This window comes from Aptenodytes forsteri, unplaced genomic scaffold, assembly GCF_000699145.1.
Source record: "Aptenodytes forsteri isolate BGI_AS27 unplaced genomic scaffold, ASM69914v1 Scaffold8, whole genome shotgun sequence".
Lineage (NCBI taxonomy): Eukaryota > Metazoa > Chordata > Aves > Sphenisciformes > Spheniscidae > Aptenodytes > Aptenodytes forsteri.
In genome coordinates this window covers 5589785-5617198 of record NW_008796218.1, presented here as the reverse complement: position 1 = coordinate 5617198, position 27414 = coordinate 5589785, and the positions used below count along the sequence as shown (strand labels likewise).

The window sequence follows — 27414 nt, the reverse complement described above, 5'->3', positions numbered from 1 at the left end:
GGAATGTCTTGTGCAATTCCAACCTCTCATCCATATTCTGAATACTGCGATGCTCCTGAATGCTTAATAGAGTAGAATATGCTCTGTTACGGTATATTTCATATGACTTCTAAGATGCTTTAATGCAAACTAAACGTCATGCTAACTTGCCCCAAACCCTTAGTGCTCACTTTATTCTGGAATATATGGTGAATTGCAGCAGAGTTTTCAAAGCCTTTTCTGGGGCATTTCACAAAAAAGAAACAAAAGAAAAAAAAAGTCTTGCAATTTTACTTGGGTCTTTCCTGTTGTCCAGGGTAATAGTGCTCAAATCCTGTCTCTATGTCACCTCAGAGGAACTCATTATAGAATGAGTATACAACAGCCAATGCCAAGAAACCACTTTTAATTCTTATCAGCATAATTTCTTGTAAAGAAGGGTAGCATTAATGGCCAGCTGTGGCTTGTAAGCCCTGACTTAATCAGTTGTGAATAACAAAAATTAGTTTGAGGCATATAGTTACTAGCCAACCGCAGCTATAACAAATGTTTAATGAACAGTGTTGCACTGGGGTCTGCATACCTTTCCCTGTGAATGAAAGGGGAAATGGACAAGAGCAGGACTTTCTCTGTCCTAATTGTAGTAGCAAAATGGGGTAGAGTAAAATCTGTGGCTAAGTAAGGCTTAAGCTAGACATCAGTAAACAGAAGCAATGAAAGTATTTACCCTCTGCTTTCTCTGTCTTCTCTATCTCCGTGGCATTAAGAGAACAACAACTTTAGTTGATACTATTTGCAAGGTACAGCAAGTTCTTTCCGACAAACTTCACGCTGCCCTTTTCCTAGTCTTGAAATATTAAACTGCCTTTGCCAGAGCAGTCGAGTGAGAAGGGCGCTGTGCTCTCTGGGGTCAGCGGTGGGATGGGAAGGATCCTTGCAATTTTGATGGGCTATACTTTGTATAAACATCTAGGGTCTTTGTTAAACTGCATGCAAGGCCAGGATATCCGGGGACCTCCTGTAGTCATGGGCTTTTGTCTGGTCATCCTCAGATAGGAGCTGTAACTGAGCAAAATGCACTCTTGTCCTCTTTCTGGCTCCTGCTAGAAACAGCAAGTCAGTGCTGGCTTACCATCCTGCTCAGACTCTCCTCTGCCTCCCAACCACCTCCAGGTGGGCAGAGGAGTTTGGAAGGGAGCAAGGCAAAACCTTTAGGAGCTGGTAGTAGGACTTTCAAGGTAATTTCAGGCTCCTGAAGTTTGGCTAGGCATTCCTGTGTTGACTGCAGGTGTGGTCCAGGTAAATCCAGTAAAGCTGCGCTAGACGTAACCCATTTTTGGCGCCTCTTCTGAGACTTGTTCGTGTACAGCTGAAGCTTACAAAAGCAACTCCACGAATTTCATGGCTTTCCTATGTTACCAGCCTTTCAGGAGGTTGTATAGTGTCATTCAAAACTTCAGGGCTTGCAAAAGGCTAGGGTATTTTTTATATCCAAGATGATACAAATTCCGCTTCCTAAATCAGTAATTATTTATTGGTTACTTGCACAGTGATCACCATGCAAAACTGAGATTGAGAGTCTCCTATCTGCCCGCACCCAGAGACTTAACAAAGAAACTTGGAACTGTGACCACCTCGGTCCCTGTCTTATATGACAGGAAAAATGTACCACTTTGAAATATTGGGGTGGGGGATGGGGAGACGGGATGCTCTCTTAACCTTGGTTTTTCTTCGCTACTTTCATGAGACAAAATTCCAGTCTGCTTTATTTTTTAAGTCAGCAAACTGATTATATATTGTAAAAGATCAGTGTTTTCATGGGTGAGTAGTAATTACTGAGTAATGGCTTAAAACATTTCCTGAAGGAACATAAAGCTGTTTTTAAAAGTCAAGAGTACATTAAAAGGATTACCATGTAGATTTGATTTTTAGATAACACTAAAATGGATCCCAAATGGACTTACGAAAAGGGATGCTATCTCTTTAATGGAAAGTGCATGGTCTGACAGCTCAGCATGCAAATGGTCCTGCAAAGGACTGTCTGTTGTGTTTTTTCCTTTCAACGAGAGGAGAAGGAAATAGCTCTCCTTGCCGTTCTCCTCTCAACTTTTAATAGCAAATGGGTTGGTCTGGTTTTGCTAGGAAAGGGAGAAGAGGCTAGGTTTGGGGAAAAACTGCATCCTTCTGAATCACTAGGGAGGTCTATTTCACGACTTCTAGAAGGTCAGCAGCAATTGTATCTCTTATATGGATTGCATTAGGTAGACAGACTCCTTCTGCACTCTCTATAGGTGAATCTTTACTCCTCTCTTGGAAATGAAGAAAATATTAAAAAATACAAATTATAGTCCTTCTATATTTATTGTACTAATCTATGCAGGGCATGAGCGTCAATGCTTGGCTTTGCAGTAAGTTTGGACAGGGGCAGGAGGGGCTGTTATTTTCATACTACAATAACTTGCAATCACTATAGTGTTTGCTATTTCAGAGTTGCCAGCACAACTTTCTGGTGATTGATGGTGTAAAATATGCTTTTGGCCTGCGTGGGATTTCTTCTAGAAACATTTAAAAGAGTATATTCATATTTCATTAAATACAGAGCACCAGGATTCCAAATTCTTTTGTGGTATTGCACAAATTATTATAGGCTCCAAAAGTCTTGAGAAATTTCTATAAGCCTGTGAAAGCTTTAGATTGGATAGTCATCATTGCCTGCATTAAGGCCTGTGACAGATTGCTTCATCAGTGTACGCAGAGCAGAACATCAAATGGCCATTTGGCAGTGGGCACTGAAATTCTATTAAGGTTGCCGAAAGCTTAGGTTGACGTTGTATATGTCTGCAAAGAGGCAGAAGAAAAGATGATGATGATGATGATCATGCAATGATATAGTTCTAGTCTCCTTAAAATATTCACGTACATAGCGTACCAAATCTGTCAGGGTGATGTTAATGTTTCACTGCTAAACCGGAGCTCTGCTACATCACACGTCTTTGCATATGTCTTGAAACCTCAGTAGTAATAGGTTAAACAGTGCATTTTAACTGGGAAGGTGAGAATTGTGTAGTATTACACGTGCCTGTAAATAATTGACTCAAGTTTTTACTTCTCACAGTCTTTGGGATTTTTAACTTGATACAGGGTTTTTCTATTTGATTTTCTTTCCTTTTTGGAAAGGGGAGGGACAAAAAAGTCTCTGTATTTAACATTGGTACATAGGTTATTCTTAAATGAGCTGAAGAGTGAGGGATGAGTTCTCACCTTTGTGATCATCTGATTCAGAGACTCTTCTTCCAATGGTTTGCTTTGACACCCAACACCCCCCCCCAAATAGAAAACTTTGGAGATTAGTGTCTTTTCAGTGGTCACCTGCAAGTTGGTGGAATATTGAGGAATATGGGAAGAATTCCAGGCTATCATCCATAATAATCATTTTCTCATCTGTGATGTTCTTATACTGCTGGAAAGGTGGTTTGAGGGTAGTCTCTCCATTGCCAGACTTTTTTCTACTACAGACACTGAAGGAGGGAACTGGCCACCTAAAATCAGGACCTTTGCCAGGCTGTAGGACACTAAATTGTGACTAATCGAGAAAACTTGATCAGAATGTTCTCAGGCTAGGTTGAAGGTGGAAGAAATCTGCATGTCTTTTTACTGTTCCCAGGGCTTCAAACAGTAAAAATGGATTTTACTGAAACACTGCATGTGCTAAGAATAAGCTTTGGACATATGCCAATTATGAAAAATTAAAGCTCAAACAAGCATATTTTATGAGCACAGGGAAAATGTTGCTTACTGGACTGATTTATAGAAACTGTTTTGCAGCAACAATTATTATGTTTTGCGTTCAGTCCTGCTGCCATGTGTTCCTCTATAGCTACAGGTTGTCCTCTGGTAAGAGCAACTCCATAATAGAGAGAGTCTTAAAGCACATACTGGAAGTCTCAAAACTTTTTGGGAAAAGGAAAATCTAGATTCTAAACCTTGCGTCCTGAATCAGGACCTGCCTTGGTACAGATTCAAATGATGTGAACGATTAATTTGGATATCTTGGTCTGTCTGAGAGAAGGGCTTGAAAACAGGGTCTCTGCATGGGAGATTGGAGGCGGGGTTAAGCCGCTCCTGAAGCTTTGGGTCACTTTTAGGCAGCTGAAACTGCCAGGGGACACTAGACTCTAAAATATGTTTCTCTAAAGCTTGTTCTGAACTGTACGGCCAAAAAAATTGATGTGTTTTTGGGAGGAGGACTATAGCATAGTTAAAATAGAAGTACTGATCAAAATGTTGTTTCTCTTATTAACTGCCTTCTCCAACTACTTTTTTGCCATGCTTGGGAAATTTGTTCAGTAATGATTCAGAAGAAAGAATACCACAAATGAATTGCTAAAGCCACTGTAAAAATCACCTGCTGTATATTGCAGCATGAAACTGGAAATGAAAAAAAGATTGTGGTTACTCATTGAATAATTTTGATGAATGGTCTAAGGCTTGTTCATAAGCATTTAGTTGCAAGTACTCGGTGTTCCGAATGTAACGTTTTAATTGGATATACAGATGACATGATGAGTTTCACCTTGCTGGCCATAATTCTTTAAATGAAATTCTTGGTGAAGATGCCCGAGACGGCATACTCTCAGTTCAGTGGAAGTGCATGGTTTAACTTGTTTTGCAGGGTGTAATATTCATAGAAGGTGAGTAATACAATACTGGGAACACAAAGTGAGTTTCTTTTTAAGGGAATGAAAATCACTGCATCTTTTTGGCAATGACTGTCTGCATTTACTTAAATGGGTGATGCAGGGTTCTAATGCTTTTAAATGATACCAGATCCTCTGATAAAAGGCATAAGACTGCAGCTTATTTATTGTGATGAGACAGGAGTTAATAAGATTACTCCTACTCTTCAGTTACTTTTTCATCTTTTGCAGCCAAATGCTGGGGTTTTTCTTAGCAGGCAAAAGGAGGTCAGCTCATTTAAAGAGTGTTGATGCTAGAAATAAACATTTTTTCCCTCAAGTGGAACTTTGAAACCTAGGCTCAATTGCCCAACTGCCAAAACTCCAGTCTTTAAACCAGAATTGCTTTTAGCACTGGAATGCTGCATCCCTATAATAATCACTTACGTAAATTACAAAAAACTTTAAAAAAGAAAAGAAAAAAGAAGTGTACCATAAACCTGTAATAATGGTGGTCTTTGGCAGAAGGGTTGTTCAGAAATGTGGTAACTGTATCTGAAAGGCACTGCTCAAGCAAGAATTCGTGGTGGAGAATAAAAAGATAATTCCAGTACTATGTTGTGCAAGGTGCTGTACAACTGTATAGGAAGCACTGCACTGGTGTGGTTGTCGCAAACCTTTCTGGGAGTGGATATAGTTTGTGTGTGTGTAGTTATCTGCTTTGTTGTTGAGCAAGCTTTTATGGTAAAAGTAGCTAATCTGAGGGAAAGTGTTTTGTTTGTTTTTTTTAAACAAAAAAAAAAACCACCACCACCCCCCCCAAACAAACAAACAAACCACCCAAAAAAACCAAAAACTTGCAGAGGGAAAGAGTTAAAGCCATCTGCCTGAAAGCATTGTGTAAAACACACACACAATGTTGGGGAAATAAGCCAATTATGTGGGCTTCACAGGAGGTGGGGGACTGACCTTTGTGTATAATTAGTTCTTTTATTTAAAGCAAAGATTTTGAATAGAATAACTAATTAGCTGTCATAAATGGCAAATTGAAGATTTTGGCCAGATTCCTTGGGGAGTGTGGGAGGACGTCCCTCCTCCCACCCGGTACTGTACGCTCTCACTCTCCTCATTAGGGTTGTTTTTAGTTCTCTGCAGTGGTAATGAGGAGTGCAGTGGCGGCACTCCTCAGAGCCCCCTCTAACAAGGCATGAAATGCAGGTGGAGGAGAACCGCCTTCAGCTCCTGCCGCTTTCACTTGGCACATGTGGGTGTAGCAGAGGGCTCAGGTGGGAGAGGGGGAGGCTGAGGGGGGCTGCGGGAAGTCGGAGGGGCGTCTGGAAAGTCCTGGTGATATCACCTGTGTTCTATGCTCTGGACTTGACTGTATAAAATACAGGCAAGCTGCAAAGCCTTGAGGCATATATCATTAGCCAGCAGTCCCGCATTACTCTTTCAGACCAATTAACCTTTAGAGTTGCATTAAAGAAATTAGGTGGTGAACTTCCATGCTTTCAGAGGAGACCAGTAGCTCTCTTGCAGACCAGAGCACTGTGGAGCCATACGCCATAGGACCACTGCAGATAACTGTTATTTAAAGTGTCTACCATTTATAAAAAGTTCCCAGGCTCTCTTGGAAACGAGGCTTTATGAACAGTGCCCTTAAAGGAACTGCAGCTGATTGCCATGTGAATAGAATATCAGTAAAATGGCTTAGAAAAATTTAGAGGTGTACTTAGTGGACACTTGTGTTACAAAGCCAGCTGAATAATTTTACAGAAAGACCCTGACTGAGACGATACGGGCTGATTAAAGCTAGTTTGTCTGACTGTGAATAGAGGTAAAGTTTAGATTACTCACTACAGCAACAGCCTCTTTAGACACAGCCATAAATTTCAGTATGTCCAGAGGTGGTGTCTATAATTTTTTAATGTGCATTGGAGCTCCGAGCACTCAGAACAGGTTTTGTTTTGTATTTACCAGCAGCAAGTCTATTAAGTTGTAAAGGGCAAAGAAGGGAGTGTAGGTAGCCAAAAATAGAAAGGCTTCATCTACTGTTTCTAAGAAAAGATAGCGATGGATGACTAGCAACAGGAGAGGAGAGAGCAACTTGATGGGACTTCCAGAATTTGGTGATCAGTCAGCATTCCCTTTGTGATCATGTATTTAAACGGGTGAGTGTCCAGCTGTTAATTTTCCTACCTCTGCAACACGACTTCTCATTTTCTAATCCTTGCCCGCAGAGCGCACGTGGAATTTGTCAGAGGTGAACCCTTTGTTTCTTGACAGCCCCGGTTAGACACCATGTGCCCCTGATCAAATTGAACTAGGTATCTTGGCATTTTTGGTAAGTACTGGGGAAAAAAATCTACATAGAGAAATGAAGCAGCATCGCAGTCTTGCAGTGGGGAAATTTCCAAAAAGAAAGAGCAGCTCTCCAGGTGGTTTCTGTCTGCAAAGCCCAGACTGCTTGGGGTTTGCTGGAAGGGATGCAGGAGGAGGAAAGTGGGGTTTGGTGTTGGCTGTGTCCTCTCTCTGCAAGCCTCCGACCATGAAAGGGGTTAAGCTTCTGAGATGCTGCTCTCTTGTTGCTTGGAAATGACATGGCAGGCATGTGAGGAACCCTTGCTGATCAAGTTTGGCAGTTTTTGAAATTTTGTTTCACGCCTTGCCTGCTGTGTCAACTCACCAGCTAATTGCAGCTGCAACTTTCTGTAGTAGTGTGCTCCGTGCAGACCGGTTGGTTGGGATATCGGAGGGAAGCCTCACAGACCATAATGTAATTTCAAAACACTGAACCTGACCAGCAGAGGCTGACCTTGCTCGTTATTATCTGAGTGCGAATAGCAGCTTTGAACATCATATGATCTCTGAAATGGTACCTTTTTTCATTAGAAAGCCCCCTGCTGAACACTGACCAAATACATAGCTTTTCTCCTTGCTTAAGGTACTGTTTAAAAATATATATCTCTGTTCCTTTGCTAGTTATTAGAAGAAAATCAAAGTGTTACATTCCCCTTATTCACAGAAGCCTCTCCTAAGACAATGGTGTGCTTGCAATAGTGGGGAACTGAGACGGCAGCAGTGAGTGAGGGCTGCCAGAGATGGAACAAGAACCACCACTACAGCCAGCCCACAGCCGTCCAGGCCTGCTTGCCACCTCAGCAGACCCTCCTAACCTGCCCTTACCGGTCAAACCAACCTCTCCTAATGGTCCAGCCAGGGTTTTGTCCCTACACAGCTGTCCTTGCGCTTGACCATGCTGCTGTTACAGCGGACCCCTCGCTCTGGGTGAGGAGAGCTGTAACTCCAAAAGGGCATTGGTTTCAAAAGTGCTCGAGGGCCTTGGGAAGTCCCGTCTGGCTAAAGATCTTGTATTTCTGAATCGCAGAGATGATCTCAAACCCCACCCATGCAGCAGTTCTCTTGTGAGGGGGTTTAAGGGGCTCTGATTATCTAGAATCTGCATTCTGAAATCTGCAGCACCTCCAGATGCAGGATCCTCAAGTTACCTAGATGAACCTTGCAAAAGAATTGTATGATCACCTCCTCTTGTAAGAAATCCTCTTCTGCCTCTGAGAGTATGCAGCTCACATTTAGAGAGCCTGTTTGGGGGGTGGGTAGTGACTCACTGCTGTCTAGGGCTCCTATCTTAAAATATAATTCGCACATCTAGGTCTTAGTTTTCATAGGTGCGAACTATTTTCCTTCATCACTGGTACTGATCTTACACAGTTTGCAAATGCAAATTCATGTACACGCCCTTCTCTGCCTCAGAATAAGGCAGTCTCTTCTCATGATGTGCTGTTTTCCTTGTGTGGGGTTGGAGAGAGCATGGGATGAAGGCTTTAAGTTTTCTGAAGAAGAAATTACTCAGAAAGTGAAGCTTCTCTTTGCTCCTGAAATGTACTCTGCAAAAAGAGAGTGGAGTGTCTAGAACCACGGGGCCACTTCCTTCGTTCTCGTAAGAAACTCTCACCAGGAGCACAGGACTTCTGCAGTTTGACCTCCAGCACCTGCAGTATGTTACACTTCTGACACCTCCCTGTCTTTTCCCTGTTTCCAAACGTGTGGGTGTTTCTCTGGGGCTGTGTACGTAAAATTTCTCTCAGGAGCATTACAGCTTGCGTATGTGGCAGGCAAACACAGGTTTAAGTTTTCACTTAATTATTGAATATTTGTCACTGGCATAAAAAGTTTGCTTGTATCGACCTTGCAAGCGGATTTCGAGTGTGCCGCAGCAAAGAGCAGGAGGGCTCTTTAAGCCTTGAGAGTTTTTGAATGTTACTTGACCTGTCTCCGTGCTGCTGAGACCACCTTGATAACAAATGGATCGGTACCTCGCTGTTTGTGTAGAGGTGTCTTAAGTGCTATTGTCATCTGCTTTCAGCTCTGACAAAGCAGTTATTACTGTAGGAGTGGTGGGTTTTACATGTGCTGAGCGTTAGCCACCGTCAGGTCACCCTGTCTTTTAAGGAAAGCAGCAAATGTCACTTATTACAGTGGCACTGACTCGGTCCTCTCTGGTTAAGGGACTGTTAATTCCATTATCAAGCTGCTACTTTCTGGGAGGTGTGGCGCTTCCTACAGAAATGGTGGCTTAACTTTGTGTAAGAGTATATAACCCGTGACACCTGCTACTGTAACCAGAGTGTCCCCTCTCATCTCCTCTGCATTAGTTAAGCCCATGGCATGCTCGTTATAGGCCTGGCATTTCCATTTTTAGTGATTGACCCTAGTGAAAATAAAAATCAGTAACAAAGTAAAATCAAGGTACTAGAGAAAATGGGATTCTGGCGTCTCAGTGAGTTCATTTCTTCTTTCATCATCTCCTGTCCCCTTCCTCCCCCACAGTACAATCCTTGTTTATTTTTCCACCTTGCCTATTGATTCCATAAAATCCTTCCCTGCCTCCCTCTTAAACTGGCGAGAAGGGCGACAGGTCTCGCACCCGTGTCAGTGCTCACCATGGGAGGCACTATCACTTGGAGGAGAGGAAAAAGCTGGAGACAGCAGTGTGAGGAAGGTGGCTACAGCAAGTCTCCACCAGCCTAGTGACTTGAGTGTCCTGTCACCACCTCATACCCTCATGCTTGCTTTGCAGTCCCAGTGGGAGTTTCCAGGGAGGAAAAAACTCCTGGTTTTTTATTACCTTCTCCAGCAGTACAAGAGGAGAGGGAAAGCTCTGCTTTGCTTAAGGAGCACGGCTTCACTAGTGGTAGAGGGGCACTGGTTGGGTTATTCTCAGCAGTCCTCAAGGGCTTTTGGAAAACATTTATTTTAGAGCAGCCCCTGGGCTGCTCTAGCTTTTACTGAGGTCTCTGTGACCAGCGGGGTTCACAAAAGAGGAAAAACAGTGGCGTACCACATCTTTTTATACCCACTCCTCTCCTTTCCCCATCAAGCTTGATCCAGCCAAGATGTTGGACTGGGGGTATGTACAGTGGTGGCCTTTCTGATCTTCGTAATTGCCTGTGGCAGCTAATTAACAACACAAGGGTACTGGTAATGAGGGGAAAGAGCAAATGTTGACATTGCAGCCAGTTTATTCTGCTGCAAGATGTTAATTAAAAAAAAGTCTGGTGCTTTGTGTCAGCCCTACCCTTAGGAAAAAAGGGCTGCGTTCCTGCAAGTGTCACACTCCCACTTACCTTGTGACAGCAAATGAAGTTTAAGTTCCTTTGACCATCAGCTTCTTGCAGCGTGAACTTGTAATAAAACCAGCAGCAGTATTTGCTCACAGATCTACCTATAGCTCACAGTGCTACCCCGAATGCAGGAAACCTATTCAAGCTGTTTGATATCTTCTAAACGAAATGCTTTGTTTGCGTTGCAGGTGTGCCGATGTTATCTGTACAACCCAAAGGGAAGCAGAAGGGCTGTGCTGGCTGCAACCGGAAGATCAAGGACCGGTACCTGCTGAAGGCTCTGGATAAGTATTGGCATGAAGACTGTCTAAAGTGTGCCTGCTGTGACTGTCGTCTTGGAGAGGTTGGATCAACTCTTTACACAAAAGCAAATCTCATTCTTTGCCGCAGAGATTACCTGAGGTAAATAGAGGAACGTACTGTGGGCTCTTCCCAAAGCCTCTCAGTGTGCTGCCAGCTGTTTGTCTTTCTAAATCTCTACTATGAAAACATGTACTTGTGCATGGCCAGCCCTGTCCAGAAGAGGTTGGAGTTTCTTCCTGTGTCTAAGCATGGCTTTTTATTTGCATGTAACGTATTTTGTAGTCAGGGAGGTGGCATCCTATTTTTAGGTCAAGGTAGAAGGAGGAGGGCATGACTTTAACTCTTTATTATTACGAACCAACAAGAACAAACAGTGCTTGCTGAGAAAATTAGGAAAAGACTGTTAATTCTTCTTGCATATCTTTGATGTTATACTCCTGCATATTGACTGAGATCTGACCAAACCTTTACCTTTTCTTTTTCAGGGATAGCTTTTAGATAGACTTCTAATGCTTATATTGAGTAAGGTACCTCCCGAGGGGCTCTTGTCTCTTCCCTAAATAAACAGAGCAAAACTCTCCAAAATTACAGATCAACTTCAAAAAATTTTTCTTCATGAGGAAGTCTGCAGAGACCATCACTAACTCTGAGTTAGAACTACCCTGTCAGTGTGTGTTTGCAATACTTAACAACACATGGGATTTTTTTGCCTGGTGTGTATGCGGGTTTTGTACAAAATACTTTATATAAGCACAAATTAATTTTAGTAAGACAGCAGGCCTAATGCAAACATTCTTATGAGGGTCACACTGCAAAACACGCCAAGTTTTGCTTTGTTTTTGCTTTGGAAGAATGTACTTGGTCTCCAGCTAATGTGTGTGGTTTGTTTTTTTTTCCTAAAGCACTGATAGCATTTCCTATGCAACCTCAACGAGCAAACACATCTGAAGCAAAACAAAAACAACAGGCTGTTTTAAGATAGGGAGGTAAAATGCCGTCTAACCTTGTGGTGTCCAGAGGCTGGCAAGATTAGTCTCAATGATCAGATGCTTCACAGGTTTCAATGTAAAACATATTCCTGAAAATCTTTAGTAAATATTTTCTTAGTAAACTTGAACAAACAAGAGTCTTCTTCTAAAGATGAGAGCTTAAGCACTGAGCCAAATAGAATAAATAAGTCTATTAGCTGCCATATGGGAGCTGCCACCTTGCCTTACAGCCAGGCAGTGTATAAAAGCATCCTGCCCACATGAGGATTTTTGCTGCTGCTTGAGCTGAAACTCTCCAGGGCACACATGAAATGTCTCAGCTGAAATTCTGCCATTCAGGCAGCAGTCGCAGGTCCATACTGGGATGCGTCTCCAAAACGTGAGGAGGAGCTTGGGTAAGGGTGGAACACATCTGAAGGGGGAAAGACAGGATAAGCAGCCTTTGGAAAGGTGGAAAGGGTGTGATGCGGAAAGAGTTAACTATCTTCACTATCATGAAATAATTTTTGTACCTTGTCTTGAGTATTTACTAATGCCATGAGTCACTTGCTGTGGAAGTATCCGTAACCCTACCTCTGCTAAGCTGAAGAAACTGAGCTCCAGAACATTCTTTAACACACAGATTTCTAACCCCAAATTAGCAGTGGTGATTCCCATTTACATTTGCTTTTTGAGACCTACAAGCTACCCCATGTTTTGTCCATTTAATGAGCACTGTATTGATTTTGGTTTGTTCCAGTTTCATAACAAAAATAACATGCAGCATCAAATCAGACACGTTAAAGTGCCGAAGGAGAGCAGTAGCGATGCAGTTGTAGAGCATTTCGTTTTTTCGTTTCCTTTCCATCCTGAGAATGCTTCTTTGAGGTGGAAAAGCTTAATCTGTGTTCTTCTCACTGGACCCCAGATAGCATGACTTTCTGGGGCACACCAGAGGTCTGTGCTAGAGATGGGAAAGAAGCCGGGAGTTGCAGACGCCAGGAAACAGCCCACGTCCCGTCTTTGAGAAGAGAGGGCAATTTGTGACATGAAACATGGAAGGCAACAGTTGGGGCTAGTGTTTGACTATGTCCACACAGCTTCTGACACAGCAGCAGTTAAGCGTGGTCTCTGAAGTGAACTTGTTCTGTGCCTGAAAGGTGTCTTGTAGTCCCTCTGCCTCCGTTTGTTGGGTTAGAACAATCCCCGGTCCACCAAGGGGGGAGTCTGTTGCTATTTGTGCAGCATGGTTAAATTGTGGAGAGAAGGCTTATGTGGCCCAGTAAAACAGGGCCAGACATTCTCCGTGCTAAAGACATTGTAGGTATTGTGAGTAAAAATGGGGGGCATCTGCCCGTATTGCAGTAGGGTACCAAGCACTTTAACTGGCTGCACAATCTCCTCTAGGTCTCTGGCTAGTCTTAACCTCCTCGGACGACGGCTATGTATACATATGTTATGCTGCTAGCTAACTGGGGTGTGGGGGGTGTGGGTGGTACTACTTCCTACTTTAAATATTTTTCCCCTATCTGAAATCAGTCCATTACAGCAGCTTTAACCACTAGAAATATTTCTTACTTGTTTTTTATTGGGACAACAATATAATTGTCGTATCCCAGGAAATTTAGCCAGCTTTACAGCTGTGATGTTTTGTGTTCTTGCTAACAAGTAAATTTAGGTTTATACTATTTTTTTTGGGGGGGGGATCTGCTGCACCCCTGGGTTCTGTTCTCCTAGTGCTAACGAACCATTTCAGGGTCCTAGGATAGGAATAAAGGCATTGCTATGCAGTCTCGTATTTTATGGAAGTTTAAAGCAATTTTTTTTTACTTTAAAACATCTTCTGTTGCCTTCTACACATAAAATTGAGAGAGAAAGAAATATTAACTATTAGTTCTATTAACAGAAGGAACTAAAGTTGCCATCGCCATCTTCTCTACTCTCTGTTCACTCCTGGTAATTTGAATTTTTCTTCTTGGAGAATTACCCATTCCCACCATAATATAATTACTTTCCTTTAATACTTCTAGAGCCTCTATCCACGTCTTTTTTTCCTTGTTCAGCAACTCACGGTATTTGTTCTACTAGTCAAATTTTAGCAGAATTCATTCCTAAAAATAAGTTTTCATACTTCACACCGTACTCGTACCAAAAAGGGAGTACTTTATCTGGAGGACAGTTAAAGGAATTTATTGTTGGCCACTTCCTCTATATGCCTTTGAATAAGAACAGGGTGAATACTGCACTGATATTTAGTAGGTCAACCATCATGTGAAAGATTAAAAGCTAGACTGATTTGGTACCCATAAATGTAAATTTATGTATCTTTTATATCTGAAGTCCAAAAGGAATATTGCTGTGTAATGACCAGGAGAAAAAAATTGGTGTTTCATAATCTCTTTATAGACCAATGTTTCTTTGAATTTGCCTGTGAGCCAAGTGTGTAGTTTGGGAATACGTGCTTCATTACCTGGTGAGACGTGCTTTCTCCTCCCCTTGCACAGTCTCCATCTACGAGCATGCAGCAGACTTCTTCCTGCCCAGGGCTGCAAAGACCCAACCATTATGACCCAGCATCGGGCTCCCACTTGCCTTATCACTGTGGAGGCAGCAATGTATAGGTGCTTACCTATAGGCAGAAAGGACTCCTGGACTATTTTGGGCAGCTTAGAAATACAGCAATTTGCAGGTCTGGGCCCCTGCTTGTGCCACCCCTCCTGCAGGCAGGTGGTGTTGGGCCAAGAGCCCCTGCGCCGCGGTTCGCCGTCGGCGAAGAGCGGTTCTGCCATACTGGAGCAGCTGCGGCTGCTGCAGGGATCAGGGACAGGGATGAATGTCTAGACTTCTGCCATTGGTGTGGGGCAGAACGCTGGGACAGGAGCGCGGCTGACTCCTGCCCTGCTGCTTCGGCATTGCTTTGGAGCCGGCTTTGTCCGAGGTGTTGGCAGCGCGGTGGGCTGCCAGCCACATGTGCTGGTCCTCAGTGGGTTTTTAGAAGAAATCTTTCAAATGTATTTCAGGAGCTGCTAGCAGACCATAGCCCGATCATTTGTTTCAAAAGATAAACTGTCGTCATTGCTTGTGAAGGAACATTTGTTAACCTTCACATTTCATAAAACACTTTCTTGCTCATTTTTTAATCATGAAAGATGAAATTGGATCTCGAGTTGTTATCCTTGCGGTATCACCTCAGTCTCCAGCTGTGTCTAGATGTATTTTTCGATACATTTTGTTTGAGCAAATAGATTTACCATTTGTTTCATAATCACAGTTCCAGCATTCCTACCTCTAATTATTTTTGATAAGCAAATGCTATTGAAGAAACTGCTTCTGGGACAGAGAAGCTTAGTGTGCAGCTCGGATGGCTGCTTACAGTCCCCACGCAGCAATGTGTGTTTGTTCCTAGGCATAATTAAACATTCACCAAGCTCCGGTTCACAGGGACGGTTTGGGTCTTGCATCAGGATTTCCCGTGAGGAACTGACAACTTAAATTTCACTGTGAAGTGCTGATGAAGAACGTGATTTTTCCTTTTTACTCGGCATGGTGCCCTCACACGAGCAAAGGCGAGTCAGGCTCGCTTTGACAGGAGCAGAACTGTTGCTTCTGCGTGTTTGATATGCTGGTGTTGGGAAAGTTTTTCATCATTTAAACTGATTAGGGCCTTAATTAGACTCCAAAGAAAGCTAAAAACCTGCATTAAAAAATGATGGTGAACCAATAAGGGAGAAGGGCTTTCTGGGAAGCCCTGATGCTGTTTTCAGTTGATTTCATGGAAATTCTTTTCACCCAGCTTCCCACGTGTTTTGATCAGTGCCGCAAGCTCAGCATGGCATCGCTGCCGCAACCTCAGCACAGCATCGGTGCTGCAACCTGAGCGTGGCGTTGGTGCCTCTGGTGGAAGGAGCAGCCCTGCGCACCCTGTCTGAGCGACAGAGACGTCCTGGCAGGACTGCCATCCCCTGCCACCAGTGCCCCTCAGCACTGTTTGTATCATGGAGGCTTGAACTCCACTCTGGGCAGCTCCTAGTCCAAACAAGTCAGCTGCCCGATACTGGGGTTTCCAGTTGTTGGATACTGGTTTTTGCTCTGCTCCGAATGCCCCAGTGGGTTCATTCTGTTAGTGAACTGCTTTGGGAGCCCTTTAGATGAAGTGTTCTGTGTCTGGAAAATGTACAGGGTTTAATTTTGTTGTGGGATATGAAAAGTGATCTTGCACATGGGCACCCTGCTCTCTGGCACAGGAGGACACAGGCAAATACTCTCCTTCTGGTGGGCTTCCCCAAGTCGGTAACGAAGGCCCTAAGCCAAACAATTAAACCATGGCTGGACGTGTAAGCACAAGTCTTCAGGAACTGAGACGTGCACGTCAAAACTAGCAGAATTTAAGTTAATCTACCAGAGACATCACTAATACTCTGAATGTAGCTTCAGCCTGCAGAAGCTGCAACACCTTCGAAGCAGCAAGGAAAGTCTTTGGGATTTTTTTCCACCACAGGAGCATAGTGCCCATGCATGCACCGAGAGCATGCCCTTCCAGCTTTTCAAGGGACATGTTCAGCGTGGGGAGGAGAGGTATAAATGCAGTGTGGCTGAACAAATGGTATCTGCTCAGAGCCTAAAAACGTTGCAAAATTGAAGTGCTGTTCTTGCATTGCAACAGGGAGCGTCTTGCTTGCTATGTAGGATACCCTCACTTCTACGCTTGGTATCTGTACAGATTAAGGAGGATTAATTAGGCTCACAATACAATGTGTCTTGGCGACATTGCTGTGCTTTGTGATGTCAAAGCACAGATTATTTTTTTTCTCCATAGTAGTTGGTCCAAGGGTTTCTCACAGTCTATACCTTTCAGGATAAACAAGCAATGCTTGGTTTGTTTGCTTGCTTTCCCCATCCCCCCTTTTTTTTTTTTCTTCCTTCTCCACACCTCCCAGTCAGGAGTCAGGAGGAAAGCTTATAGGGAGTAATTCTTCCAGGCTGTGGTATACTACAGTGCCTCTAGCGCTTTCAACCTTGCAGTTTTCTGACTGCTGTTTTCAAACTCCCCTAAGAGGATATTGTTGCATGTGTGTTCAACAGTGCTGGAGACAACGAAGATGGGTTTTAAGGTTGGCGGCTTCAGTTATACCGTAAGGAAGGCTCGGGCAGGGGAGGAGGACTTGGATTTCTCCTACCTGCTAAGATTCCCAACCCCACTGTAAATATCTACTGAAAATACGGAGAGAGAGACCAAAGGAGTAAAAATAAGTGGACATTCAGATGCATTCTTCAACTGAAAACAGATGCCCTTCAGCAACCTTGAAGTTTATGCTCAGTAATTTCTGAACTAGTGCGATCACCCGACCAGAGGGCTTTTTTGTACTGCACTGGTTCAACTCCTCCCGCTATGCTATCCATGAATGCGAAACCCTTTGGCATGCAAGACGTAAATTCTTTGGGATTGAACTTGAAGGCTTCATGAGAGGACAGCTTGACCAACTTCATTAGTATCAAAATGCATTTCCTTTCCTTCAGCTGACATGATTTCCCACTGCAGCACTGACAACGGTGTCCTGGAAAGGAGGGTGCCCCAGCTAATATGTATTTACCGTGCTGAAATGCCTATAGCTAAGGCTTTCTCTGAATATTACACAAAGGCTGATTACAGGGAAGTTGGGAACCTCGAGTCTGAAGTTGCTTTTAAGCTTATTCTTTTTATCTTTTTAAGTGATGTTCAGGCTTTCCCTGCAATTATTGGCATATTCAGTACTTTGGTCAAATCAGACTTGTAGCTCAGCATATTTCTAATATCCATAGATGGGAAAAATATTGCAAGCTGTTAAGAGCTGTCCTCACTGGAAGACTAGTTGTTGTTTTGTTTCAAATGGTAGGGGCAAAACCTTTTCTTTTAATGATGACGAGTTTCAGGTATGTAAAGCAAGTCTTGTTCTACAGCAGGTCCTGATGGAGCTAGGAAATAAATGGCAGCAGGCATATAGGGAAGGTGTATGGGAAAACCTATTTCACCTACTAGCTGGAGAGGATACGAGCATGGGGTTCGGTAGCTCTTCAAAAACTTATCCAGATAATCTGGATATACAAATATATAGATAAATATGTAGCTGTACACAATATCTACAAATGTAGATATTTATCTGTAGGTAAGTGTTTAGTCCTCTTCCAGGTCATAATTCCTACCCTTCAGTGTTGACAAAGCCTCTTGTTTTGGGGAATTATCAGTCTCAGCTGTTTAATTTTGAACTTGTCTTGTTCTTGTGTTGTTTAAGAAAAAATCCAATTGACACTCCCAACCTATTCTTTCTGTACCACTCATTATTTATATGAGCCAGTCCTGGTTCCTCTTTTTTTTGTCTCCTGTGAAGTCAACAGCTCCAAAATTTTCACTCTTTCTGTGGAGGGAAGTTTTTCTCCCTCTTTCTCGATTGCAAGCTGCTAGCTAGTCAGACACGAGGCTAGAGAGAGGAGAAGAAATGGGGACTCTCTCCTTGTAGGCAATGAGTAAAACAGATTGTTGTTTCTAGTGGTGACAGAAATAGGCAATCAGGTTCTCAGTTTAGCCACCCTGCACATTTTGGTCGGAGAAGGAAAAATCTGTTAAAAGGTGCTAAACTTAATGTGTTCATATGAGAAGTTTCTTCCTGTTTTCCCTACAGTAAGGACCCTTTACCATTCTTTTTCCCCCCAAGACCTGCAGGGTGCTGTTGACTTTACTATAGTTCAAATTAACTGCAGGTGTATTCATGGAGCTGGTGAGGTCCATTGTGCAGAAGACTACTCTTTGGCCCAGACAAGACTATGTGAAAAGCATCCTTTGACAGTTGCCTACTGCTTCCAGGAGCACTCCCTTCTTTTCCCATTAATTCATTTGCATTCACTGCTGCTCCTGTATGCCAATTAGCTTTAATTTTTACTATACACACTGACATCAATGGCCAATGAGAACAGCGTGTAGCGGAGTTTTTAGTGTGCCTATAAACTACAGAAAATTGTCCTTGGACAAACTCCTGCTTTTAGACTGGCTGACAACAATAGGCATGGTTAAGTTCAGGCTAAGAGCCATTAAACATAATTACTACCACAGGGTAAAAGTTTAATTGTGCTAAATTTTAAATCTGCATAGTCTATGCTTATTCACAAGCTGGCTAGGTCTTCCTATTACATAAGGGAGAATAAATCTGTACTTAAAAATTGTTGCCTTTTAACTTCAAAGGGAGATGAAAAAAAATGGGTTTTTTTAGAAGAAGCAAAACAACTCCAAACTGAAACCTTTCTGTATTTCTAGCTTCTTTTATGCCAATGGCTCCAAGCTGGTAAGTAGACGCTGAGCATCTTCTGATAGACTTTTCTAATGCACTTCAACTTTGTGTGCATGAGTGTGCGAGAGAGTATTGCATCTGTTATGAAGGTGTCTGGGGGACAGAATGCAGATCAGTTTGTTCATGTGGCGTTATTTTAAGTTTAACCACAGATGGGGCTTGGGGTGGAAGATTTTCCTCCTGCTTCTTGTCTTCTCTCCCTCCTCCAATGACGTTAAGCTCCCCACCTCAGAAAGTTTCAGCTCAAGTAGCTTCTGGGTAAGTAGGTATCAGAGGTGGCAGGTTTTTTTACAAACAAACAAAAAAGGCAAAAGTCTGTGTTCATTTTGCTTTTTCTTCCAGCAGATTAAAAAAAAAAAAAATCATGTTCACTGAGCTACAAGTTACAGTGTATTTTAGAAGCATGGTGAATATACAGGGCTCTAAATCACTCCCTGAAAAGCAGATTAAAATTAGGAAGTGCTAGAATAAGTGTGAAATGTTCATCTGTTGGGAAAGGGCGGGTATGGCGGACTGTGAAACTTGATAGAAGAGAAAAAGATTAGCACACTGACTAGCTGGAAGCTACATTTATGTAGACATTAGAAGGCAACACGATTTCAGCTGGACAGAACATAAGCTTCAGATCTTATGCAAACAGTCAAAGCTGTTTAACAATTGGTTTACCCCCAAACCCCTGAAAGGAGACAGGTGAATACGATGCCAAATACATTTTTCATGTTTCTTAAGCTAACTGTTTAAATAGTTAAGTGAACATCTGTCCAAATTTCCCCATCATTTCCATTTAGAAAAGTCTCCTATTTGAAGGCTGAAGAAAAGCGCCTGCTTAACAATGCAAATGGTGCTGTCTGGGGCCCCTTTATTTTGTTTAATCTAGATTGAGCTCCACACAACTGTGATGCTAATGAATAATGGATATTTTATACTTGTGCATGTAGCAGTGCTGGGCACAGAGCAAATCTAGGATTAACCTCCCACTTTTCCTGCCTAACACATATTGGACTCATTTTTTGAGTTTGCTGTGACCTGGGTACTCTAAAAACAGATGCCTGGTTTTATGGAAAATGGCAAAACCCCAGCAAAAGCTGTCAGGTTTTGCTATGCCCAAGTGAGGTACCGTAGAAGGGAGCAGCTACATTGGGGGTGGGAGGGATGTCTGTATTAATGGCTTGATTTGCGAGCGGGTGCTGAATGAGAGCCAGGGCGTTTCAGGGTGGAGACCTGTACGCTTTTCAGTGCCACATTTTTTCAGTCCTGTCTGCTGGCGTTAGGCAGCCAAGCACTGCACTCAGCTGCTCCCCTGCCTGCCTGCCTGCCTGCGGGAGCAGGAGCAAGCCAGAGTCAGCTTGCAGGGAGAAAGAGGCTGCCCCGTTACCGATTACATGGTCTGAGTTGCCGGTGCAAACTACATAGCTGGCATTTTACTCTGCCTTTCAGCCCTGATATGATAGATCTTAGGGGAAGAAATTTTGGTACTCCCATTGCGATTTTTCTGTCCTGCCCCATTATAGCACAAGAGTTTCCATTTGGTTTGCGTTGTTTAACTTTCAGGGAAAACACAGTGCTGTTTCTTCATAGGAAGTCTTGGGGATTTCCAGCCAGTGTAACGAAAGACCACGGATACCACTTCTAATGAAAAATAAGGGTAGCCTTTTTTTGTAGCTGAAGAGCAAGCTGACTTTGGTAGCACGGCACTGTGTGAGGGTGAAAGAGTTGTGTGGAGGTTTCTGTAACATTGCTGGGTGTTTTAGTTCACAGTTACTGGCCAGTAATAATTAGTATTGATTAGCTTGGCAAATTGCAGGTTTAGAAATTGGTTATAGATTTTCCAGATGCTTCTCGTCTGCCTGTTGTGGAATCAGCCAGAACCAATGGCTTGAAACAAAACGCAAGCCCAAATCTGTCTGCGGGCAGTGACGCGTTGCACGCGCAGAGCTAATGGTCAGCAGGAACCGTACATCTTGAGGCTCATCGCCCCAAGAATACGATTTTTATCATCTCCTAAGCAAAGTAACTAACCACATGCGTATTGACCACGGTCTCGGGTGAAATTTGGTTAGTCAGCCTGTTGATTCATGCCCCGGCTGGTTCATCTGGCTTTATCGTCGCAGTGGTGTACTGCCTCTGGCGCATGCAGGGGTCTGCAGGGACATCTTGGAGAAGCGGGCCGGGGGAAGAATGCTGCAGTCTTGGTTGAGTCCCCCGGCGGGAGCTGTAACAGCAGCAGACATCTGGGGAGACAGATAGTGAAAGCCAAGATGAAAATGGCAAAGCTTCCAGTGCTGAAGGGCTGTCCTCAAGGACCAGGGAGCTGAAGTGGAATGGCTGAGCATGCTGTTCGGGCCACGGTGGAAGGGCTTAGCTGGCTCCCAGGAGGGACGTGGAGTCGGGAGGAGGGGGGCACAGCCAGGGAGGAGGGCTTGCTCTCTGAGATGCCTTGCAAAATGCTGTTGTAGTCATTGCAAGAGAAATTGTGCTTTTTGGTTTTAAACAGCAGGTAAGTGAGGTTCTTCCTGAGCTATATTATAGCATTGCCTGCCAGGGTTAGCAAAGTTTGCAGGTCTTCTGCGTCTTGCTGCGAGAGGCTGCCAGCCTATCCCTCCATTAGGTTGTGGCCAAGCGCAGACGGGACAAGCACACGCAGAGAAGAACGGGCAGCTCTGAGCACCTCTACCCTACCACTGCAGAGAAGCAAATAGTTTTTGACTGAAATTTTGTGAGCCCCAAAATAGCGCTCTAAGTGTTTAATGCTTTTCTCCATTAGACAGCAAATTAGCCCTAGGCTTGCAAACCAAATGAAGTTTCATCTTGACAATCGGAGCCTGCTCACCAGGCAGTTTTATCCCAAGCTCCCGCACACTGGTTGGTCAGCGAAATGGAGACTGCAACTTCTATTTATTGGTGCAATACAGTATTTGATACTGCTAATTACACTTAATTAGTCCTTCCACCATTTAATTAAAATGGCTTCTAATGATTGTGCTTCTTTGGCAGGCTCTTTGGTACCACCGGGAATTGTGCTGCCTGCAGTAAACTGATCCCTGCCTTTGAGATGGTGATGAGGGCCAGAGATAATGTTTACCATTTGGACTGCTTTGCCTGTCAGCTCTGCAACCAGCGGTGAGGACACAGTTATACACACAAACACAAACTAATTTATACCTTTGCCCGTAAAACAGGGGAAGTGTTTGATCCATGCTACCTGTCTGGGGCTCACAGCCTGCTGGCGTGACGGGCTGGTTTATTAGGCTGACCTGGGTGATGCATGGAAGTACCTGTAGCCCCTTTACTGCAAATCCCCTTGTAGCTAGTGGGAGTTGGGGGGGATGAGGGGGGGCACACAGACTGCAGATCTGGCCACGGTTGTATGCAGCACAGCTGCTGCTGAATAAAACAAACCGCTTCAGCGTTCTTTCAGGATCTACCCTCTTTGCAGAACACAGATGATGAAGACTGGACCTCCTCTGGCAAACTGACGTTATTTTGCTTCAGTCAGGTTTCTGACAAGCTCAAAACTGGGGACGGCAAAGAAGAAGAAGAGAGAGAAGGGGCGGAAAGGAGAAGAATACTCTCGATGAGCCCTTTCCAACACTAGGAACAAATCCCTTTAGTTTTTGTGTAATTAATGGGGGATCTTGGTGGTGAAAATTTGAGTGGGGCTTGTGTATTTCTGCTGGGTTTTACCCAGTGAAAAATGCACGTCAAGGAGTATAATAAAGGGTCATGCACAAAGTTTTCCCTCGGGCTACCCGTAGCTAGCCGAATTTGGGAGGGCTATGAAAAATCTTCCCAGCGCCCTGTTTGTTGGTGATTGTAGGCAGAATGGCAGCCCACAGAGCCAGACGTGATACAGTGTCGCCTTCTGATGCATCCATCCATCCTTGTCCAAGACAGGCCTGAAAGTGCTTATTGTTCTCACTGCTTTAGTGGGGCTATAGTGACTGCCCAGGGCCCGAGGGCTGTGCTGGGGTGCATGTTCTGGACTTGTGGTTGTGTTTCCCAAAGATGAAACTAGGAGACAACGCTTCAGCTCGTGTGAAGGTGTGAGAGAGAGAGTGATGGGAGAGAGATGGCAAAACTTGTGGGAAGATGTAGAACCTAATTCTGTAAAGGTCAAGTTAAAAGCCTGACTTAAAAATTCATCACTTTCTCGCCCTAAAACAAAAGTCACAGTGGGATCTCTAATGAAGCAGCCATACTCGGTGCGTGTGTGGATGCGAGACCGTGCAAACTGGGGCCTGATTCTCCTTCCATGCCCTCTGACAGTGGTTTAGTTCATGGGGATGAATGGGGTTGCGGCCCCCCCGGGCGAGCAGTTTGTAGCACAGGTGGCTTTACTCGATCACGTTATTGAAGGCAGAGGCGGTGTTTGTTCGAGGTAGGAAACTCTCCTATTAATATTGGTGGCGTCCACAGGCGTGGTGGCAGTGCCGAGGCGGCAGTGACATCTAGTGGCTCCCAGCCTTGGGCTCCTTTCCTGAAGCCACCTAAATCTTTCAGTTGCCCAGTCTTGTTTTGCCACTCTTGAACATGCTTCTGCAACAGCCGTGATTCCCGATCAGCAGCGTGTGACTGTTTTGCAGAGCTGATATGTTCCTTCCTCCAGATGGTCTCTCTTCACACAGCTGAAATTGCTGGTTGTTCGTGGGGTTTGTCTCCAGACTCGGAAGTGTTGCGGCATGCTGCCAGGCTCAGCCCTCAGGCTCAGCTTTCTTCAGCCTGCCGATGAAGGCCGGGCAGGAGAGGGGTGCTCCCAAACTCCACGCCGATACTAGGGCTGGAGCATCTCAAATGTCCCTTCTGGCAGAGGCAAGTCACGGCTCTGGGCTGCACAGGCAGGAGTGCTGGGTTGGCCTTGGAGTCTCTAGGATGAGTATTTGTCATCAAACCCCTACTTTACCCTGGCTTCTCTCATGGAAAAGCCTAGTACTGCCTAGTTTTCATTTTCAGGAATTTCTTTTAAATTTCACCCTTTATTACAAAGGCTCCAAAGTACCTCTTTCCCTCTCTTCCCTCTGCGATTGCTAACACTGCTACTGCACTCAGTGCAAAGTGCGGTCCTACTCTGCCCTTAAAAGAACCTCCATGCGCTGTCACTGCCTGGTAGGAAAGCACAGGTCATCGCCCCCGTTCTGGCAGAGTCGCGCTTTGATGCACGAGGGATTTGCGCAGTTTGGGAGGAGCTGAATTTTTCTGAAAGATGGGCTGAGTAGACAGCATAGAGCTATGTGTAGATTGTTAATTTTGGCTGAGATCAGAAGGCTACAAACTTTTATGACTTACCCTCTAGAGATTTTGGCCTGAAAGGGCAGAATGGCAGTGCTCCTGTAACAGATGACACTGGAAGCTGAACCGAGAACAGTGAGTTTAAGTAACCCTAAAGTCAAAATTGCAGAGGTGGATGCCAAAACTAGTTCTGAATTGGAAACCTCACCTGAAACCCCACCTCGTTCTTCAGCTATGAAAAGATTTGATTATAAAGACCTTTCTCTAGTTCTCTTCCAGCTTACTTGCCCTTCTATAGCTAGACTCTGTGTAGAGTGTTAAATCCATCAGAGCAAAATCTCTGATAGTTTTACCGAGTGTGCAGTATTTTCATTAGCTCCAAAACATCAGGTTTGCAGCAAGTCCTACAACACTACTCAGCCTACCGTGCTTTAAACTGTTAGAAGGCCGACCTTGCTTGTCACAATACTGAATAAAAGCTGGTCACCGCTGTAACTGGCTAATAGGTCAGTATTACAAGGGTTGCAGGAAATCCAGCTGCTTGTGTTGCCGTTATCTAAAATGTGGTTTTGCTCGGAAGAAAATCACTCTGTAGAAATGGCAGGGTAGGTTCAGTGCTGCTGCAGGCTGGAACTCGATCAGCCAGACAGTCTCTGCGACAGACCTGCTCTGAGCGTGGGGGCTGGCAGTGCGGTCCCACGTCTCACTCTGAAGAGAGCTGTGGGTTGGGACACATGAAACTGCGTCTCAAGTAGCCTTGTTAAATCCTCTGTCTCTAGTTGCAATGCATCAGCTGAAGAGATCCCAGTTTACTGCTGGGTTTGCAGGACTGGCAGGTAGAAAGAAATCGTCGCCTTTCCAGTGAATCAAGCCCTTCTAAAACTTCACAGGGTCTCAGGGTACCCCTGCTGTGCATTTTAGTTCCCATGTGTTCATACACACACACACCCCCAAGCTCCCTAGTTCTCCAACTCCTCCTTTGACTCCTCTAGACCCAAACCAGGTTTGGCAAGAGACAGCTGTTCGTGATGCTGGTGGCAAGAGTAATTTTTGCATTTCTCTTTCTGGAGATTTATATTGTACTTAAGGTAGGGATAAGTAGCAGAAAGCAAGCAGCTATGTCTGTTATCTATCACGAGTAAACCTACTGGTGGGGAAGGTGGTTTTCAGGAGAGTGTGTGCAGTACAGCTTTTAGCGTAAAAGCTGTTAATTTAAATTGAGATTAATTTTTAGCTTTTTAATATACAAAAAAGATTGAATTTCAGAACTACTAATGCACATGCTGCAGAGGGAAGAAGTTGGAAAGTCTCCAGTGAAATCATATAAAGTGAGAACCAATGCCCAGTTCTCTCTGTACCAACTTGGCAAATTAATCAGTTTATTCGCAGATGTCCAGTTGGAGAAAACTTGTGCCCATGTCAGACCTATAAGGGAGCTTTAAAATGACCACTCCTGTTCTTGTAGCACAAAATATTCTGTTTTATGGAGATGCTCTGCCTAAAGCTGCCCGGGTTACAAATCTAGAAAGCATTTTAGACAAAGGGTAGGCAATGTCCCTGCCAAAGCTTTGCCTGGCAGCAGAGGAAATGGGCATTTGAGGTCTGCTAAGTCTCCTGAGGATGGGATCATTGCCACTAATCTTCCTTCAAAGCCCAGTAAATGTTCGGCCTTGCCAGAGGATGGTACCTATGGTTCAGAGCTGCCTTTCGGCGCAAGGGCTGGGGTGAGTCTTTGCTTTAGGGACCTGGGGCTGATTTAGGACTCAGCACTTGGGGCAGGGAGGCGCTGCCGTGCACTCTGGTCTGTCATGGCCCCGTTGGTGTGATGGACAAAACCCAGCCCCTGAACTGGGTGCAAAGAGCATTATTTGTTATCTTAAGAATTAAAGATTAGCTTCTGATTCTTGAACAAGCAGGCAGGGCGGAAAAAGCTATTGGCTGTCAATTCACACCTCTCAGATCTTATATGTGGAACTTTTTTGACCTTAATGGTCAAATAAAATTGTTAAATATCACAAGCTTCTCTGTCAACTTCAATACAAACAGAACAATTTACATGGTATATAGAGAGCAGTGCCCTTCGCTCAATGAAGATAAAGGTTAGGAGTCCAGCCACCAGGAAATTTCTATTTATTGTTCCACACTGTACACAAGGGGGTGAGGAAAGACTTAATAGCCAGTCCTTGCCTGGAAATTAGTGTAAATACTGCCTCACCCGAGGGAACCGTGGAAATGTGGATACCAGCAAAAACTTCAAACAGTCTCTGTGTAATATCGCCCGTTTGATTTCCCGGCTGCAGGGCTGACACCGCTCATCTGCAGAGACAAATCCCTTAACTGCTCCCGGCCCCCTCCAGCCACTGAGGCGGGACCCGGCAGGTGGGACCTGCTCCCTGAGCTGCTTCATACAATTATGGCCTGGGAGCTGAGCACCACCGTGCCAGGAAAAGGGATGGCAAAACCCCAGGGCGCGTGCGGGGAAGGGGAGCGGGGGGAGAAGCACGTGGGCTTCCAGGGGTCCCACACCACCGGCAGAGCTGGAAATCAAATTCTGGTCCCCAGAGTTGCCTTCAGACCCAAAACTGCCTCAAATTCCCCCTGTTCTAACCTCTGTTCATATTTACACCCGTTAATTCCTTTTATCTTCCAGATTCTGCGTGGGAGACAAATTTTTCCTGAAGAACAACATGATCTTGTGTCAGATGGACTATGAGGAAGGGCAGCTGAATGGGAGCTTCGAGTCCCAGGTTCAATAGCAAACTCTGCTTCGCTGAAGCACTGTGGGATGGGTGCTCGGCCGCGCGAGCAGCGAGGGTGCCTGTCAGCTTGCCTGCAATATTTTTTTAATTCTTGGTCCAGAGAGGACTATATACATTGTAGTACTTTTCCCCCCCAACACAAAGCAGTTACAATTTTAGATGTACAGTTGTGCCTGCTTAGCTGAGCACTGCATTGCCTGTATGTTTGTGAGTTTTTGGGGTCTGGGGGAGGGCTCTGTACAGTCTGTTTTCTGTATATAAACTGGAACATTTATTTTATGAAAAATGTAATGCAATTTTATTACCGGTGTGAATTAAAAATTATGAATGTTTCCTGGTCATCTTAGCTGTGGTTTGTTCCCCATGCGGTGAAAGCCAGTATTTCCTGTGCTTGACGTTGGGCAGGCTATTAGAAATATATACACAGATCGCTGGAAACTGCATGAATAAAAGCAGAGGCAGGAGTTCACACACACGAACTGGGGGAAGAAATGCTGCTGCAGAGTTAGACCTCTCCGCTTGAACCGTGCGGAGACTTG

General features: G+C 44.3%; 1 protein-coding gene across 2 annotated transcripts in view; it reads left to right on the top strand.

Annotated features, from left to right (window-relative positions):
• The window catches only part of LMO1 (LIM domain only 1), a 57464-nt gene extending 30251 nt beyond the window's left edge, over positions 1 to 27213 (top strand). Inside the window, exons 1-4 of one of the 2 annotated variants that reach the window (XM_009288797.1) lie at positions 6734 to 6826; positions 10489 to 10702; positions 21885 to 22010; positions 26767 to 27213. In XM_009288797.1, the coding sequence (XP_009287072.1) occupies positions 10497 to 10702; positions 21885 to 22010; positions 26767 to 26872 (438 nt within the window). In that variant the 5' untranslated portion in view covers positions 6734 to 6826; positions 10489 to 10496 and the 3' untranslated portion in view covers positions 26873 to 27213. Of the gene's footprint in view, positions 1 to 6733; positions 6827 to 10488; positions 10703 to 21884; positions 22011 to 26766 lie in introns of those variants that run through there. The other variant, XM_009288796.1, reaches the window with a different exon arrangement.
• Positions 27214 to 27414: the final 201 nt, after the last annotated feature.